At 42.6% G+C, this 19595-nt stretch overlaps 2 protein-coding genes across 3 annotated transcripts in view; both read right to left on the reverse strand.

Moving 5' to 3' along the window:
• LOC117423212 (solute carrier family 12 member 9-like) overlaps positions 1 to 9686 on the reverse strand; it is a 28999-nt gene extending 19313 nt beyond the window's left edge. The window contains exons 1-4 of the mRNA XM_058989651.1: positions 9660 to 9686; positions 5495 to 5612; positions 4478 to 4615; positions 3799 to 4219 (exon numbers count right to left, since the gene is read on the reverse strand). Of these exons, the coding sequence (XP_058845634.1) occupies positions 3799 to 4219; positions 4478 to 4615; positions 5495 to 5612; positions 9660 to 9686 (704 nt within the window). The remainder of the gene's footprint in view (positions 1 to 3798; positions 4220 to 4477; positions 4616 to 5494; positions 5613 to 9659) is intronic.
• LOC117423252 (erythropoietin-like) lies at positions 9065 to 19024 on the reverse strand. 2 transcript variants are annotated; one of them, XM_034038770.3, is made up of 5 exons: positions 18555 to 19024; positions 11979 to 12106; positions 11615 to 11701; positions 11332 to 11496; positions 9065 to 10806 (listed from the first exon to the last, which is right to left on the reverse strand). In XM_034038770.3, the coding sequence occupies exons 1-5, from the start codon at positions 18565 to 18567 to the stop codon at positions 10648 to 10650; spliced, it is 552 nt and encodes a 183-aa protein (XP_033894661.2). In that variant the 5' UTR covers positions 18568 to 19024; the 3' UTR covers positions 9065 to 10647. The 2 variants fall into 2 exon arrangements, with proteins under 2 accessions (XP_033894661.2, XP_033894662.2); XM_034038771.3 differs by lacking the exon at positions 18555 to 19024 and adding an exon at positions 13506 to 14469.
• Positions 19025 to 19595: the final 571 nt, after the last annotated feature.

Consider the following 19595-nt stretch of genomic DNA (forward strand, 5'->3'; position numbering starts at 1 on the left):
GAGCAGAGCTGAGGACTGGGAACCAGGAGATCTGCGTTCAAATCAGTTTCTCACTAGCTCAGTGTTGGGATGAAATGCAGTAAGTCCAGTGAAATCAGCGAGGGCAGAGATCCGGATTGTTTTTGAAGTGAAGTGCCCAGCGCTAATTAGAGTGAAAGAGGTCCTGCCCGGAACATAGAGGCGATGAACCCCAACAGAACAAGGAAGAAGTCAACCCCCTTCTCGGAGCACAAGCTGGGAACACAGTGCTCGCAAGCAGGCTTTAACCTGATTAACTTAGCAGCAGTGCCAGAAATGAATCTGAATGTGCTGATTGATTGAGGGAGGCTTGGAACGCAGCCTGGGCTGTTACCTGTTCAATCCAAGCAGAAGAGCAAAGACAGTGCTGGTGGTCTCAGACAGACTCCCATTGGCATCGGGTTCAATACCTTAAAAGCACTGCGATGACACGAACCGCGACGAATCCCCACCTGGCACAGGGATGGCACAGTCTGTACACACAGCAGTGCGATGCGCTTGCCAGCTACAGCCGGTGCACCTTGGTAAAGCAGGCCGAGATTCTGCAGTGCATGAAAGAGCTCTATATAAATGTAAATGGCTCTCTTCTCATTGTATGGAGCAAGCTGCCGTGGTCACGGGTCAGCTCCTACTAGCAGTGGATAGGAGAGCGCATTGCAAACAAGTCAGACAGCATGAACACAGAAAGCACTCTGAGGAGGACAGCAGACACACAGAGATAGCACAACACAAGACTGGGAAGGAGCTCTGGGACTCTGTGTATCAGCAATGTGGGACCTGGCTTTCCAGCCCTGAGCAGCGGGTTCGATTCCAGCTGTCAGGGAGGGATTTGGCTCTGTGCATCTTGCAGAGCTATATATCACCCATCAGTCAGTGCACAGTTTTGGCTTGGAGATGCACTACACATTTTTTGTTGTACTCATTTACTTCTACTATTACCTTAAAAAAAAAAACGTTTCCCCACAATAAAAGCATAGCAAAGTGTACAGGTGCTATAAGATAGCAGGTAGGGGGGTTAAATCCTCCCTGTGTAGCATATGTGCGCAGGCACCTTTTTGGTAGTTTGATTTAATTGTTTTATTGTTTGTTAATTGTTTTATTATAAATGATCCCCTGCACCTGGTGCTTATTATTAAATTAGAGCCAGGTGCAGGGTATAAAAAGAGAACAGTCAGTTTGCTCAGGGCTGTGGAGGAGAAGGAGGCAGAAAGAGGTGCTCTGCTTCCTGGCAGCCCTGAGAGAAAAAAAAAAAAAAAAAAAAAAAAAAAAGAAGAAAGAGGCAACAACATCATACACCAATGGGTGGTGTAGTAAAACTGTGTGTTTTGTGTTGTGTTGTGTTGTGTTGTGGGGAAACGGCTTAGCCGTCCCACTTATAGTCAGAGTGTTCCTGGAAGTTTTAGTTAGCGCTGCGAAGGAGCTAGGTGTTTATTTTGTTTATTGTGTTTTGTGATTAAAAATAGCGCGTCAGCGCAGAAAAATCCCTTTCAGTGTTCTGGGTTTATTTTTAAAGGGGCAACGAACCCGTGAGAGGTGCGATCATTCACAGTGCATAGTAAAGCACAGGTAAGCACTGTACAGCCCAGAGAGGTATGGTAAAGCATATTCATAAACATGGCAAATCAAGGTAAACTATGGGAAATGCAGATTATACCAATGAGAAAAGCATAGAAACCCTGCAAAATTACTGTGCAAATGTATGAACTTTGTTAAGGGTAATGACACACTTTCTTAAAAATTCAGGGATACGGATACCACACAGTGCTATTCCTTTCCATCTTTCAAGGTTGAAGTATGATTTCTCTATAAAATCCCTGTTTACCGTTCTCCCAAAAAAATAAATAATAATAATAAAAAAAACTACGTTACAGGAAACAATTTGAGGCGGCTATGTGGCATGCCACTTTGTAAGCGTGTATCTTGGGCGCCCCCTCGTGTCCACATACGGAACAGCAAGCAGATCTTTCCAGCCTAGAGTATCTGTTTTGAAACCAGTGTTCCGGAAATTGAAACTCTTTACTCGAGTACTGCGGGTGATGTACGGTGTAATAAAACCTCTTTTAAAACACACTGCCCAGCCAAACACTGGAGACTCAACTGCAGAATAAACCGCCCGCACATCGCTGCTGCCCAAACGGCGGGACTTCATTCCTGAACGGGACGGCGCAGCCGAGACAAGCAGAAGGTTCTAATGTTTGCAGGGCACCGTACATTAACTTTGTTTTTATTGCTCAACAGATATATCAATAATGTACGGGTATTTGAATTAACAATACGTACAACGTTAAAAGTGGACAACAACTCGAATGAAAAAGGAAATCGATACAGAGTAACCTAATCACACGCATCTTTTGTTTTGTAGAATTAATTGCAAATCTTAATGTTTTTTATATTCGCAATCAATCCCTCCATAAAAGGAGTGTAGTCAGTATGCTGCTGTGATACAGATTCCACTAAAGACTCTTTTACAGCTGTGGATCTTGGTACAGATGTATTATTTGTCAGCATAAGAGTCAATGAAACGCCCTGGTGGATGGAAGGAAGGAAGGAAGGAAGGGGGGGGGGGTGCACGATTAATTATAGGGCGATGGGATTTGGAGCCCTGTGTGTGTGGATCAGGGGAGCTAGTGATCAGTGCCTGTGTGTGTGGATCAGGGGAGCCAGTGATCAGTGCCTGTGTGTGTGGATCAGGGGAGCCAGTGATCAGTGCCTGTGTGTGTGGATCAGGGGAGCCAGTGATCAGTGCCTGTGTGTGTGGATCAGGGGAGCCAGTGATCAGTGCCTGTGTGTGTGGATCAGGGGAGCCAGTGATCAGTGCCTGTGTGTGTGGATCAGGGGGGCCAGTGATCAGTGCCTGTGTGTGTGGATCAGGGGAGCCAGTGATCAGTGCCTGTGTGTGTGGATCAGGGGAGCCAGTGATCAGTGCCTGTGTGTGTGGATCAGGGGAGCCAGTGATCAGTGCCTGTGTGTGTGGATCAGGGGGGCCAGTGATCAGTGCCTGTGTGTGTGGATCAGGGGAGCCAGTGATCAGTGCCTGTGTGTGTGGATCAGGGGGGCCAGTGATCAGTGTCCAGTCTTCCCCTGGGGAAAGAGACGTTAACACTGCTCAACAGTACCAGACAAGTCTCTCAAAATCTCCTGCTTGGGTTTCAATGCCGAGAATGTTTCTTGTTGCTTCTTCTTATTGATTGTTTGTCATTCTTCAGGTAACTCCATTTAGACCATCTGAAGCGCCTTCCTGTTCCGAGACTGCCTGTCAGCAAGCGTATTCAGCTGCGGTGGTTATGCGAAACACAGTGGATTAGGAGCTCATATTGCACAATGGTCCTGATTCAGCACTGAACTGGTGCAATGGTACTGCACTGGATTACCCTCAGAGTGCACTGGATCATACCATGAGTGCATTACAATACAATGTTACGCTGTGGTACCATTGCACAGCCTCTGTATCTCCACTAATCTAACCTGGTAAGGAGCTGCATTGTTAGCAGCACCCTGTACTGGATCTGTTCCCATCAGAGGGCTGGCTCTTCTGCAGTCAGTGTTCATGGGAACCCCGCTGACCTGCACGGTTCCCTTTCACAGCTTCCCCTTTCACTGCTAGATCCACACCACGGCGTACCAGACACGCACAAGACACAATCATTTCAGTAACTGCGCTTGGGAGAAAAGGAATCGATTCCGTTTGTGTTTGAGATGTGATCGGAACATGCAAACCAGAGAGAGAAGTGGTGTGACTGAGATGAGTGCAGGTCTGTTTCAAGGACTCCTGTGACTGACGAGTGCAGGTCTGTTTCAAGGACTCCTGTGACAGACGAGTGCAGGTCTGTTCCAAGGACTCCTGTGACAGACGAGTGCAGGTCTGTTTCAAGGACTCCTGTGACAGACGAGTGCAGGTCTGTTTCAAGGACTCCTGTGACAGACGAGTGCAGGTCTGTTTCAAGGACTCCTGTGACAGACGAGTGCAGGTCTGTTTCAAGGACTCCTGTGACAGACGAGTGCAGGTCTGTTTCAAGGACTCCTGTGACAGACGAGTGCAGGTCTGTTCCAAGGACTCCTGTGACAGACGAGTGCAGGTCTGTTTCAAGGACTCCTGTGACAGACGAGTGCAGGTCTGTTCCAAGGACTCCTGTGACAGACGAGTGCAGGTCTGTTCCAAGGACTCCTGTGACAGACGAGTGCAGGTCTGTTCCAAGGACTCCTGTGACAGACGAGTGCAGGTCTGTTCCAAGGACTCCTGTGACTGTTGATGTCTCAGGCTAAATTCTGCTTTCAGTAATTAAAAATGCTTTTACATGCCTGGCTGTGATTAACGATGACAGGACATTCCTCTTCTACGACACCAACCTTTCATCTTTTCATTGATTAATTATACATTATAACTTGAAAACAGTGGCTTTGTAGAAAACTGGGGTTTTGTTGTATATCTGAATTACCCAAGACAGGGCAGTATGCCTACCTTGCGGGACCCCAAAGGTGTCCATGATGGACTCCACCAGCCCCAGCATGAAGAGGGCGCTCCCACACACGTTGGTCAGGAAGAACATGATCCCGATGCTGCCCCCGAACTCCGGCCCCAGCGCGTGGCTGATCATGTCTGCACGGGGCAATCAAGGGAAACACAAACACCACGAGAGGGGACACGGAACCTCTACCTGCCTGAGCTACACTGCAGTTGCTGCTGCTTTAGCTCAGCGCTAAGGCTTTGGTGGTTCCAGTTCTTTTACGTGATATACAGAGTTTTAAAAACCCCAGAATTGTGAAAAATGCATTATACAGTAATAAACAAATTGCTGCTGCTGCTGTTGCTGTTGCTGTTGATGTCTACAGAGTAGCTATGATGCTCTGTCGTGCAGCATATGGCTTGATTTCAATTGCTTGATTATTTTATATTTAGTTTAGCGTCGCACCTTTCAGTACGCTAGCACTGGGATTTATTACAGTCCAGCCTTCAACCTAAAGTCCAGGACCCAAACGCTCCATTACTATTCCTACTTCTGCGGGGTCAGCTATTAAAATGATCGCTGTAGAAAACACAAAACCTGACCGAAACTGAAAGAATGAAACCCTTGAATGAAAATCAGGTATGAGGAAGTACAAAAAGAACAAACACACACACTCAGTTTCTGAGTGCATTATTTCTTTCTGAACACATTGTGTGTAGTGTCTCTTATTATAAGAGAACTCATTGCACACAGTTTTAACAGGCCGAAGTGCACAGACTCCTGTTCCTCTCTCCCAAACAGCACAATCTTTTCTAACAATGAGAGACATGCAGCACGTCTCACATTAACTCACAGACTCACTGAAAACAGCCCAAACAGTAAGAATTCACATTTACAGAGCAAGGTGCCTTTAACAGTGGTAATGTCTTCTGTGTTTGGAGTAGTGCTCAGTATTAAGTTATTGGCTTGTGGTTAATAACAACATAACGCTATGAGCTGAATCTGACTGCATCGTGTCCTGTAAAGGATACAGTAGGCGCCGCCTGCATCAAGCGCCCCATTGGTGGAGATGGCGCACACTGACAGCACGGTCCTGCCGATGATGATGTAGGCCACGATGAACATGGCGATGGTCTGGTACAGACCGGACTGATGATGATGAGATATATATAAGTTACTTATGAAAGTTATCAACATAGCAAGTAGTCACAGGCTTTGTCTGCAGGTTTATATATATATATATGATAAAGACAGAGAAATATATGTTTTGCAACATTACCAACATAACATATAATGTTTAAATATATATTCTACAATATATTTGCCTATCCACAATGTACTGCAAGATATGAATCCATGTATAGATTTAATACGTTTTGTTTTGACAGGAAGTGGGAACACAGTTGGAAGTGATGCTTTCAGAACACTGGCCACAGTGATTCATAACTCCACCCGTCTGAACCCAGCAACGCCTGGCAGGTAGCAGGTGTGTAGAGTTCATTCAACAGGGGTTTGCTTAATAATATTCTGGCTCTCATTTTCCAGATGTATTTATTACAGGGCCTATGTAATTATCGCCTCTCTGAAACGTGTAGCGGCATTCTGCATGTGCTTTCGAGTTACTCAAGGAGTTTGCCATTGGAGTGACTGCTGGTATAGAAATTACAGGGAATGTCGATCAAAATAAATAGAAAACAGAAAATCAAAACAACACTATACTCACAAGTATGTGGCACAGCTAACTTACTAGGTCTACTCCTAGCACAACGAGTTACTGTAATAGTGTTCGCTTATTATTTAATTTAATTGATGGATGTATTTATTGTATTGATTATGAAAGTTTCAACCGAAATATTTTTTATAGTGATTTAATGTTATTTTCTATAATTGTTTTATTCGTATTATTATTATTATTATTATTATTATTATTATTATTATTATTATTATTATTTATTTCTTAGCAGACGCCCTTATCCAGGACGATTTACAATCGTGAACAAAAATACATTTCAAGTATCACAGTACAAGTAATAATACAATTAAGAGCAAGATAAATGCAATGACTTTGGTTCAAGCAAGTACAAGTGTGACAAAATACAATTCAATGATACAGCAGATAACAGTGTCAGTGATAGTTACATCAGGATATGATTAAATACAAAATACTGCAGATTAAACGCTTGGCAGATTACAGTACTCTGAAGTACAGGATTAAATGCAGTAAAATAGCTGGCAGATAAGAGCATGTAAAGCGCATTTAAGGAAGGGTGATAAGTGTCCCAGGTGAAAAACAGAGGAGTTCTACAGGTGCTGTCTGAAGAGGTGAGTCTTGAGGAGGCGCCGGAATGTGGTCAGCGTTTCCTTGTTTTTTGAGCTAAAATCATTTGCGTATGCCCGGGCAAGAGCAGTCCACGGTGTACCACTTTTTAACCGTGCAATACAATACCACCACACGCCTGTAATGTAATCTTGTTAGAGGTAAAAGCAGGGCTAGCAGACAGAAATACACTGCAGTTTGCACTGAGTGACGATCAGGTCGTTAACACATCGGTGTGCATATAACATGAAAGGTCGTTTTTATAGTTTTGTAAATAATGCGTTAAGATTAGATTAATAATATAATAATAAAATAAAATAAAAACATAAATACACGACGCAGACCCAGCTAGGCATTGTGTTTGATACACTGTAGGCTACCAGCTATAAAGTCTAACTACCGGTAGTGTATCACTATTGCTGGTCTGTCCGGAGTTAGACTAATTGCTGCTATGTAAATTGAAAGCATAGAGAAGTGTTGTTTTGCAGGTGCCAGGCGGGGCGCTGTTGCTTGAACGCAGATATAACCTAGCCCTAAACAGCAAAGAAAAGGTTACTACCGTAGCTACTTAGCGGTGAAATGATAAGTTAGTTATTATGTGTAAATAGCTACCGAGCGCTAGACAGTACGTGCAGTAGCTTTTCGCTTGGGTTGAGTCGGGCTTTGTGCATTCTGTGTCCTGTGGTGTCCTCTCCTCTGATGTTAACTTACAGCCCCAATAATAAATGATTAACAGGTTGCTGGAAATGTAGTAATACAATAAATAAATCAAGACCAAACCTTTAGTCTCGACTCGGCATAAGTAATAAACCCTTTATTTATTATTACGTTTTTAAAATGATATATAGAGAGAATAATAATAATAAAAAAACTAATAGCCTCTATCTAAGTTGTGGTGATTGCGGTGCACGTGTTACCCGACTCGAGACAGACTTGTTGCGCGGGTGGGGTTGTTTGCTTACCCGGAGTGCATCATTTCAGAACACAGACACCAGGGCTTCTGCAAGCTCAGCGGTCAGTGGTGCAGAGGGCATCACAGTACAAAGGGGAGGAGTGTGCTGGGAAGGTGCACTTGCTTTGAGTGTCTATAATGACGTAAATTTACTGTTGTAGTTGTTTCACCTCTATATCTGCACAAACGAACTTGTCTCGTGACACTTTCTTATTTTTCCCAAATCCAATCCTAGATGGAAATGCAGTGTCCACACTGTGCCATGATTTTTTTTTTTTAAAAAGGTTAAAATAAAAACACAAAAACCCATTTAAAACATAGTACAGAAATGCTGCACCTGTGCACACACAGAAACCTATGCAAATATGCATCCCATATTCCTATGCATCCATGAACGCCATTGAAGAATGCAGCTATATCAGGTTATATGGTTGATCCAAATCCCCAAGCACTACCCATTTCAAAGGATTGGTTTCCATCTGCATTTAAGGACACTTCAATGGCCACAGAAAGGCATTTAATACATAGGCTTAACAATTAACCAAGATGATAAAATAATTACTATTTAAAAATAATCTGGATTTGATACAAGAAAACATGAGAATTCATAGAAAATTGAAGCTTGCTCTTAAATCATGGGCCTTTCATTTTCACTGAACCAAATTTAACACAAATTGAATCTCATCTTTTCAATATGCAAGCAGCTCAAAAATGGGTTTCAGTTTTTTTTTTTTTTTTTTTTACAAATGTATGTTAATGCAGTCCAACATAAAACAGTGACACTACTAAAAATAAAAGGGAGAAAGATATGCAGGTGGAAATCTCTCAAGAAGCTTGGAAACATATACATTGTAATGTTAAAATGTGTTCAATCAATGCTAGGCTTCGCTCCATTCAATTCAAAATTATAAACCTCTGCCATTATACACCATATAAACTATACAGATGAGATCTAAAACTGAACTCAAAATGGCTGGAGATGTGACGGTGGAAATGGACCATGAATACATAAGCTGTGGGAATGCAGCACATGACAAGGGTTCTGCGCAAAGTAATACATTGTATCTTAGATATCTTTGGATTACTAGTAAGAAATTATCCTCAGTTGTTTTAGAGGAACTTTCATCTTTACCTTGAAATAAATCACAAAAAAGGATCCTATTGTTTTTACTGACTGCTGCTAAATGCTGTATCCTAATGAACTGATGAAGACCAGTCAACCATCATTGGAGTTATGAGATGCACTTCAGCTGAATTTTTACAATGAGAGAAATTGTTATTATACTTTACAAAAATTGGACTTATTCATAACATTTTGGAGCAAAGACTTACACCTTTTAATAGAAATTTATTATATAGATATGTTATACAAACTATACAGAATTTACATATTAAATAAACATATAACAGAACAAAAACATGGGGGTGATTTCTAAAGAAATTTACTCACAAGTGTACATTTCTCATTTTTCATAGGATAAACCCTCCTGTTGAAGTTTCAAACCCCCAGCCGGGTTCTGTATTTAAAGAGATTGCAGTTCACAAAGTAACCCCCTCACTCTTACCTGTTCTGCTCTTTCATTAGCTGCACACCTCTTACATGCACAGTTCTGAAAGGAACCACGTTTTAGCAAACATACATTTTCATTCTGCTACCACTTTAGCTTACAGGAAGTTCTCAGTTTCTAAGCCTAATTCACGGGATATCCGATACACTCACACTTCCTGGACTATTTCACCTCGCCAGTGTATTGTGGGTCAAAGCATGCTTAAGTTTCATTTTGTGAAATAAAAATAGTAATTTACACTTTGCAGTAAAGAGTTTTGAAAATCCCCCCTATATACACAGACAGAAAGAGACACAGCAGTATGTAATTCTTCGGCAAAAGCATGTGTTAAAACACAGAGAGCCTGGTGCTGCTCCTACACAGGGTAATACAAACTCAGCAGACATCTTTAGGTGTACTTGGGTTAACTGATTAATATGGGCAATATCTGTCCATAGTTGGGAAAGGGTTAAGATCAGCAGAATGCAACGTTAACACCGGGATACACAGCACCTCTTTGGAGTGGTCTTTCCACAGCAGCGTATAAATACATGGAACCAGCCCTGAGCTCAGAACAGACAACCCTGAGCAGGTTTTCAGAGGGGAGAAGGTTACACATGTATACGTCACTCTTTCAACACTGCAAACTTGCACACAGGTCTAGGAAAGAGAACTCTACACTGTAGAGCGCTCTAGCAGTGCAGGAAAGAGAACTCCACTCAAAACAGCGGACCAGGAAACTAATCCAAAATACATATCTGTATAGCTATGCCTATCTGTATTTCTTTTTCAGTGTCCCTCTCTGAAGCTATTTAATTAGCTATCCTTGGGTAGTCATTCAATAAAGTTACCCAGTGCTGAAGGAGTTAATGCTGCTGATGTCTGAGAGGCTCCATTCTGTGGGCTCCACGCAGGCAGGATCCAGACCAGTTGTACACAGCCTTGTTTCCACCTGGGTCCTGCCCCAGTTCATCCTGAGTTTGTTTCACATGGTCCACTCCAGCCCTGTCAGGCGGTCCTGGCACTTGCTTGCTGTATTCAAGGCAGTGCAATTTGACACCCCTTTCCTGCTGGCACTCTGCCGCTGAGTCCTGGAGGAACCTCAAAAAGCCTCAACATGTTTGTCTGCATTTGACTGTATATACCATCATGCATTGTTGATGCTGTAGGCTTGGCCGGCGATTGGAACCGTTTTTTCTCCTTCCATTTAGCACCTTCCTCCTTGCATTGGCCTCAACTCTGCACCTCTCCTGTTGCGACACATGGCCAGACGAGGTCAGTGTTGCTTTATGAAAGCAATGCAACATTGCAGTGTCTGTGGAACCACAGGAATGCAGGACTGCATCCAGGGTTGGGGCAGGCAGGGAATCACCTCCTCCGCCCCTTGCAGATCTCAGGGGCTGTCTCTTTAGTGAAGCTCTGCAGCTTGCCCCTGGTCAGGGAGGTGTAGCGTCTCAGAACACAGTGCAGGCTGCTGGTCAGGGAGCTCTTAGGGAGCTGTGCTTTCTCTTCACTGGCTCTGGCTGCCTGCAACCAGAATCAATCAATCAATCAATCAATCAAGACAGACAGACAGACAGGCGTACTTGAGATATCTGAAGCCCTGTAGGACACTAAGTGTAATGTAGTGTACAGTACACAGGAGGGCACTGTGAAGGAGATTTGTTTTCAGTATCCATGTCAGTATTATTATTATATCCTGTTATTCAGGAGCGAGTGGAAACAGGGACCCCAGGGTCAGTGCTCTGCGGGCGGGAGGGAGAGGGGGTTGGGGGGGGGGAGGTGAGGGGGGGTGGCAGGGGGTCCTGCAGTGTTCTCACTTCCCAGCATGAGCTGGAGAGCCAGGCAGGAATGGGCTTCCTCTACAACAAAGAGTCTGCACTCTGTGTCACTGACACCACAGTACAGTAACATGCATGGTCAGCAGGCTCCACAGTGTGTGGTTAAGTGTGTGGGTGTGCTGGCTCAGTGCTGCTCTGCTGGCTCAGTGTTGGTGTGGCAGTGCTGGTGTGCTTGCTCAGTGCTGCTCTGCTTGCTCAGTGTGATGCTCACCGACAGGGGCAGGCTGTGCAGGATCAGGACCATGTTCTTGATGTTCTGGACAACTGTCTCCAGCAGGGCGTGAACGCAGTGGGACTGAGGTGTGCTCCTCACTGCCTGCACTGCCTCCGAGAGCATGGTCAGTGCAGAGATTATCTCATTCCTCTGTACTTCACTCTGACAGTCAGCAAACACAAAACTGGATCAATTAATTGGCTGGTCTTTTCATTGGAAAGTGCTTTACTTTAAAATCAATAGGATCAATTCAGAAACCCGTTGCTCCCAAATTACTTACGGATTTCTGTTCCCACTGCGTCATCTGGAAGCCCACGTTTGGTACAGTGACTTTCTGCGGGAGCAGGGAGGGAATTCCGCACTGATTCTGTGGGTCAAGACACAGCCAGAGTTACATCAGGGGGTCAGGGCCACAGCCAGAGTTACATCAGGGGGTCAGGGCCACAGCCAGAGTTACATCAGGGGGTCAGGACCACAGCCAGAGTTACTTCAGGGGGTCAGGACCACAGCCAGAGAGTTACATTCTCAAAGCTATTAACTCCAAATCATCATTAGCACAATAGTTTTGTGAAGGCCAGCAAAGCTGTGAAGCTCAAAGAGGCCCCTGCCAGTGGAGCTGCAATCTGCTCGCTGCCTCATCTTACCAAGGCATCCTGGAAGCCTTTCGTCCTTTCAATTTGCTCCTCCATGGCACGAGGTTTACACACAAAGTTAATGGGGCTCGTCTGCATCTCTCGCGCTTGGAACAGAATCGCTGCCAGCAGCAGAAGTCCTGCAAGAAAAGAGAAGGAGGGAGCACGATTTAAATTTATAAAATCGAACTGGAGTTGACAGAGTTAACCTGAACCAATACTGTAAACACAGCACAGAAACCAGCACCACAGGACACAGCTGGAACTCAAGTGGAGACAAACTCAGGACAGAGGGGAGGAGACACTTCTCCACACAGAGAGTGGTGAGGGGATGGAATGGGTTACCTAGTCATGTTGCTGAAGGAGACTCTTCTTCACACAGAAAGTGGTGAGGGGATGGAATGGGTTACCTAGTCATGTTGCTGAAGGAGACTCTTCTTCACACAGAGAGTGGTGAGGGGATGGAATAGGTTACCCAGTCATGTTGCTGAAGGAGACTCTTCTTCACACAGAAAGTGGTGAGGGGATGGAATGGGTTACCTAGTCATGTTGCTGAAGGAGACTCTTCTTCACACAGAGAGTGGTGAGGGGATGGAATAGGTTACCCAGTCATGTTGCTGAAGGAGACTCTTCTTCACACAGAGAGTGGGGAGGGGATGGAATGGGTTACCTAATCATGTTGCTGAAGGAGACTCTTCTTCACACAGAGAGTGGTGAGGGGATGGAATGGGTTACCTAGTCATGTTGCTGAAGGAGACTCTTCTTCACACAGAGAGTTGTGAGGGGATGGAATGGGTTACCTAGTCATGTGGTTGAGACAGAGTCACTGGGATCCTTTAAGACCCGACTTTACAAAGATAAGAGTCAGTCAGCTACTAGGAACAAGATGAGCTCAGGTGGGCCAAATGGCCTCCTCTCGTTCATTCATTTTCTTATTTTATGAAGGACCAGCCAAGTCATTCACCAGAGCTTAGTTTCTTCAATGAAATTGAACTTTTAATCTAATTGCATCCCATGACGTTCTGCGAGATGAGTTAAGCAGTGTATAATATATATATATATATATATATATATATATATATATATATATATATATATATATATAGAAGGCAGTGGGGTCCAGTGGTTATAGTCTAGGGCTCGTAACTAGAAGGTCACCGGTTTAAATCCCACCTCTGCCACTGATTGACTCACTGTGCATGACCCTGAGCAAGTCACTTAACCTCCTTGTGCCACATCCTGCGGATGAGATGTTAAATCAATGTCCTATTGTAAGTGACTCTGCATATAATGCACAGTTCACAGCCTACTTCTGTAAAGCGCTTTGTAATGGTGGTCAACTATGAAAGGCGCTATATAAAAAAATAAAGATTATCGAGAGAGAGAGAGAGAGAGAGAGAGAGAGAGAGAGAGAGAGAGAGAGAGAGAGAGAGAGAGGAGATGAGGCTGCTTAAAGAACAATATTCCTGCAGCCATGGTGAGCCACTGTATGTTAAGCAAAAGTAAACCAGTGTGTTGCAATGCTACTCCAATATTTACCTATCGATATTGTCGTGCAGAATTCAGTAGTGACCGATTCCCCAGTATAGCTGTCGGTAAACAGCCTGAAAGCCACCCCTCAGAGTCTGTCCAATGCTTCACTTTGTAACAAAAACAACCTTTGACCAAAAGACCAACCCCATATTCAAAAATAGGATTGCTAGCTTCATTGATTGCCAACAGTTTAATTTTACCACACACAAGACTGGAATATTTGTTATCAGTGTAATTTTATAAACACCTGTAAACCAGGGTAATATCAGACCAGTGAGCACCAAACAGGGTTAGAAAAGAAATAAAATGACTGAGGCACAGGTAAGGGCCGAGAGGAGAAGAAAACAATAATGACACATCACTTTTGCCTTCCACCCGCATAACAGTAAGTACATGCAGGGTCCAGTATATAACAGTCCTGCAACCCATTCATGAAAAACAGAATCCAACAGAAAAGCTGCTTAAGTAGTAGTACACAAAAAATATCCAAACATATTTGAAATCCGGAAAACCAAAGCAAAAAATATAGTAAGTAAAACAATGGGTGCCATAAACAAGTCAGAGAATGAATAATAATAATAATAATAATAATAATAATAATAATAATAATAATAATAATAATAATAATAATAATAATCAGTTCGATCTCACCGGTTTGCGTGGCTGTCTGTAGGTTCCGTGCAGCAGCAAAAAAGTCCACAAGACGAAACGGCTTGCAGTCAAATTAGAAACAAACAATGGCTTTTTTTCCAGGCAAACGGCAAGGTAAAAAATAAGTGTCAGCAAACTTGCTTAATAGAAAGAAAATGTTTCAAACCTACTAACAAAACAAAAGCTAGTCAAACGTATTGAACTTTCTAACTTAATGCAGTTTTACATTAAAACACAATCTGTTTAGCAAACCTGAACACTTTTAAATATCCCACGGCAACACTTCAGCAGCCACTAAAACAAAAGAAACTCCCAAACAGGAAAAGGTGCCGTGTCAAAGTGCATTAGTGCAGGGTTTAAAAAGGCCAAGGTCCTCCAACACATTTAAAGGGTCAACGTTTCCTAAAACCAGGACTTAAAAGGGAACAGCAAACATACTTTTACAGCTGTGTTTGTTCCTGCTGCCAGGTGCAAAGGAGGTGCGCATTGCCAGGTACTGCCGTGACAGTGACTGGGAAGAGAAAATCAGTGCTCTGCCAAGGCTACCATTCCTCTGATCTGCACGCGTCTATGGGAAGCATAGGAGGTGCGCAGGGCAAACACGTAGTGAGAGTGTGGGGGAATCAGCACGTACAAGATCATGGGGTTAACAATGCTAACACCAGTTAGGAACGTTCATTTGAAAGCCTTTGCTATCACTCCTTTAACAATTCAGGGTCCAATCAATTATAGTTTACATTGTTAAAATGCATACCAGCAGGACTTTAAGACTAGCTGTGTTAGTGTTATAGTGTGTGGTTGTCACATTTTAGAGATCTGGCTCCAAAAGTTATCCCGGCCACTTCTGCTATGCTGAGGTCAGGTCTTGCCAGTATCTTCAGTAAACTGGGAGCCTGGCACATTCTTTACCTCCTCGGGCTGTAGCGGCTTTGCCAGGAAGGATGAGTGGTGTCAGAATCCATAAACTTCACCCAAGACTTCACCGAGTCCTAAACAATGATCAGGAGACTTCACATAGTCCACGTGAAACTAAACAATGATCAGGAGACTTCACAGAGTCCACGTGAAACTAAACAATGATCAGGAGACTTCACAGAGTCCACGTGAAACTAAACAATGATCAGGAGACTTCACAGAGTCCACATGAAACTAAGAGAGGTGAGCGAGAACTCTTCAAAGCCTTGCTGTACAGTGATGGATTACAGCTCAGCTGAACGCGTTCATGTTTCATAAGAACAGTCCTGTTCCAACACGTGATATTATTCCGCTATTTGAATTGTATTCATGTCGATTGATGCTTTGAACAATGTTGTTGGAAGCCAACAAGTGTATCAAATATGTGGCAGGGGTGCGGGTGACAATTCAGTGGAGAATACAAAGCAGCTTTTATTTTGTAGTGTTGAGTCGTGTAATTGTCCTCTAGCAAGGGAAGAAGTTGTGTTCAGGGAATAGGTCCTTACATGTCACCAAGGCTTTGAGAATGAAAGTCATTAGCATTGCACAGCCCCATTGGGGTCTATTGCTGATCTTTGTGTTTCCTTTGGATTGATTATACTGGCACCACCCAGCTTGCTCTCCTATCAACTACATGGAACTGTCTTAGAAACCGAAAGTGAACTGACAGGTTTGCAGCAAAAAAAAAACATCGTCCACGCTCTGACAAGTAAGACCCGACACAGACTTAAGAACATAAGAAAGTTTACAAACGAGAGGAGGCCATTCAGCCAATCTTGCTCGTTTGGTTGTTAGTAGCTTATTGATCCCAGAATATCATCAAGCAGCTTCTTGAAGGATCTCAGGGTGTCAGCTTCAACAACATTACTGGGGAGTTGGTTCCAGACCTCCAGACTTCTGAGCTGTATATTTCATCTGTGTGGCTCTTGCAAGAACGCCCATTCACACTTGCTTACTATTTCTAATGCACTCAACACACCTGTGTCAGGTTCGGGTGCTGGGTGTGCTTACCCATTACCGGTGTAGCATGGGAAACCGCACCCCATGAGACAGTGCATCCCTTCAGCGCCGTTGGCTTTAATACGCATGCGCACGTTATGTGACGTAAAGGGGATTCACTTTTGCATAGCTATACGAGAAACTGCATCCTGTGCAGTGAACCCCTACTTACAGTATATTAATATTTGCATTTAACTGTTTATTTTTTTTAATAAAATATGTTGTTTTATTAATAAATGGGTTGTTCTGCATCCTGCTTTTTCACACTGTATTAGTAATGTAAACAATTCACGTGATTTCCATGGCAGGCAACTTCACGTTTGAATATATTTTTACATCTTAACAAGGTTAATGGTCCCACCGAACTCATTTTCATAGATTATGCTATGAATTTTCATTCTGAAATCTAGCCCCCCCCCCCCCCCCTATAAAAAAACGTTTCCCCCTCCTCACTTTTCAGAATTCGGTCCCTCCATGGAATATTTAGGGTTTCTGGTTGTCGGGTATTCTTTCTGAGCGCTCCGCCTGCCTTTAATGTTGTAATTAGCATCATTAAACCATCTCAGTTTCTTAATCATGGAACAATGATAATGACAAAATAAGCTCAACTCATTTTTGTACTTATACATTCCTAAAACGACAGGTTAGGGTTAGGATTAGCCTGTGGTTAGGGATATAACGCCTTTTCATTAATGCCAGGACATGTATGCGGTATGTTATTACTTTCCACAAATTGTTCTTAGGATTCACATGTAAAACAGAGACTGAAACAATTCACATCTGTCCTTTAAATTAAAGTTGGTTTGGACGCTCTAGCTGCTGTGGTTGGGGAGATACAGCTATTTTCATTCACGTTGGGTTAGCGTGAGTCGAATATCAAACGAATATCGAAAGTCATGCTAACTTTACCGCGGTCTGCAAGTTAAAGTATTAGCTGGAGTAGAAAGAAGTCTTAAAAGTTAACCGTTTTTACTTCTTAATAAAAACAGAGTCGGCATAAAACATATTTTAAGGCAGGTGCATTCGTCGGAAAAAAAACAAAAACAAAACCCAGGAACTCGATATATTTTAAATAGCGATATTAAATTGAAATAAAGACAGTAGCCCACTACACACATCCATCACCGACATAAGTAAATAAACAGTAAAGATGTTGAAAAGCTCAGAGACTACAGATATCAGCGGGACGCGGCATTCATGTATGCACACAACGAGCGATGCAATGCATTTTATTCTGAAGTAAAGCAACGTGTAAAAGAGTCTAAATAAAGAATTATTTTGTCTGATTTTTACCGAGGCCCGAGCCTCGGGTGTTTCATAGCTGCCTCCGCTTTGAACACGCACTTTACTTTAAATATTACTTTACTGACTCACAATGTGCTTGTCCCTAAAACTGAACTCGACTGCACCTTATGAAGACTTTTAAGTAGGCTACTGCATGTACACATAAGATTCACATTTTATTATATTTTGCTGAAATGAAAAAAAAAACATTATCAAGTCCACACAAATATAATCGTTAAACAATTCAACAGCGGAAAGGTGCTCGTGTACCAGAGTCTATTTCCCTTCTCTTGTGTCACATCAGGACATGCAGAGCATCAAAATAAAGAGGTTGAATTACTATTTAATACGTGAATAGTACATGATACGTTCTTGAGATATTTTGATTTTAAACACGAAGTTTCGTTTGCACCTTTCCGTTGATAAAGGAAGGGGATGCACTGTATCATGCAATGTTGTTCTCAATAGCGCGTTTGGCCACTGACTGTACCGGTCCGCACTGTCTCATGGGGTGCCGGTTCTCCTGCTACACCGGCACCACATCTATTTAGTGATCAAGTTCTGTTTTTCTCTGTCGCACACACACTCACACATGAGACCCTCAGTTAATTATTCCCACACTCGAACTTTTAAATACACAGACACGTATATTCACAAAGCAATCCAGGATTACACATGCATTGCGCTTCTATTGAGTAGCCTAACCCACAACCCAGCTCTAGAAACGGTCAATTCGTGCAAGAAGAAATTTTACAAATCGGGCAAAATGATGCAAAGCGCACTGAATTGTACAACTGTGATATACTACCTGTTCACAGCGCTCTTACATCATTAAAGTAATTTAAAGATCGCTCTCTTAAAGAAGATATCTGCGGTACAGAATATAGCTTCATGAATATCAAAAGTATTTAATTACATTTTAAATACTTAAAAATAAACAGCAAAGTTAATAATAATAATAATAACAACAACAACAACAACAACAACAACAACAACATCAACAACAACAACAACAATAATAATAATAATAATAATAATAATAATAATAATAATAATAATAATAAATAAATAAACTGTTAAAGTTTCTTGAAAAGGGACCAAAGCTGCAGTCACACTCTATCCACCGCTTACAATATGTATAAAAAGAAGAAAAAAATCCACACTTACTACTTAACTCCATAACCCGCTCCCGGAATCACCGAGCTGTCATTCCCGCTTCCAGGTCTGATTTCCATTTATACAGCGAGGGATTGGAAAAGAGAAAGCGGTGTCTCTGACTATGCGCAAAATGTTCTCAACGCGTCTTCCTTTATGTTTTCTCATATATTATTGTTAAAACACGATGTGATCTTATCATCAATCCCCAAATTACTCCTCGACCTTCCTGTCTCCCACAGCGAAGCTACGACACAGTCACACAGACACACGTCTGAAAGACAGGGATTAGTCAAAACTTCTTATCTCCGCCACTACGAACTTCCTCAACAAAATAAAACAACAACCAGGCAGTACAGAAGAGACTGTAAATGTTTCTCCCAGAACAGAAAAGTGCACACGCATTGATTTTGAGCAGCGCCCCCCTCCTCTCCATTCAGGGTTAAACGCATACGAACAGGCAAAGAGAAACCGCTCCAGGTTAATGTTTCACACGACACCGAGGTGCCAGCTCTGGAAATGTGCATTTGTAAAGGGCGGCTGAGTGTCCAGCACTCAGAGTGATGCACTGCAGCTTTCTGACCAATTAAAATATCAATAAAACACATTACTTGACTTCAAAATATTTCATTGTAACTAAAAACTTCTATTTGAGATTTGTTAAAGTTATTATTCTTAGTGCGCTTTCAGTTTTGTTATATCTGTGTTCAGCTGCTTTCACCTGATTTCTGGAGCTGCTCTTCTATTCTCTGCCTTTCATAGACATACAGTATAGGCTAGATCAGCCAAAGTGACTTTATATTAGTAAGCGACAGCGCCATCTAGTGCACAGCTGTATATTGCCAGAATCACAGCAAAATACTTGTACCTAAAGGAGCTAGTCACTAGATGACGCTGGCCTTTAATTATACAAAGACACTTTGGTTTATCTGCTTTATATATGTCTATGGCAGGAAACAAACTGAAAAGCAGCTCCTGAAAGATCTTAACACAGACATATCAACAACAACAACAACAACAACAACAACAACAACAATAACAATAATAATAATA

Source organism: Acipenser ruthenus, chromosome 17 (assembly GCF_902713425.1).
Source record: "Acipenser ruthenus chromosome 17, fAciRut3.2 maternal haplotype, whole genome shotgun sequence".
Taxonomy (NCBI): Eukaryota; Metazoa; Chordata; class Actinopteri; order Acipenseriformes; family Acipenseridae; genus Acipenser; species Acipenser ruthenus.

Bases quoted from the DNA above. Each gene is read 5' to 3' on its own strand.
- LOC117423252 (XM_034038770.3), bottom strand. The intron at 11,497-11,614 runs GTAAGTAATTTG...GCTGACTGTCAG, and splicing joins CGCAGTGGGAACAGAAATCC to AGTGAAGTACAGAGGAATGA. The intron at 10,807-11,331 runs GTGAGCATCACA...TTCTGGTTGCAG, and splicing joins TGCACAGCCTGCCCCTGTCG to GCAGCCAGAGCCAGTGAAGA.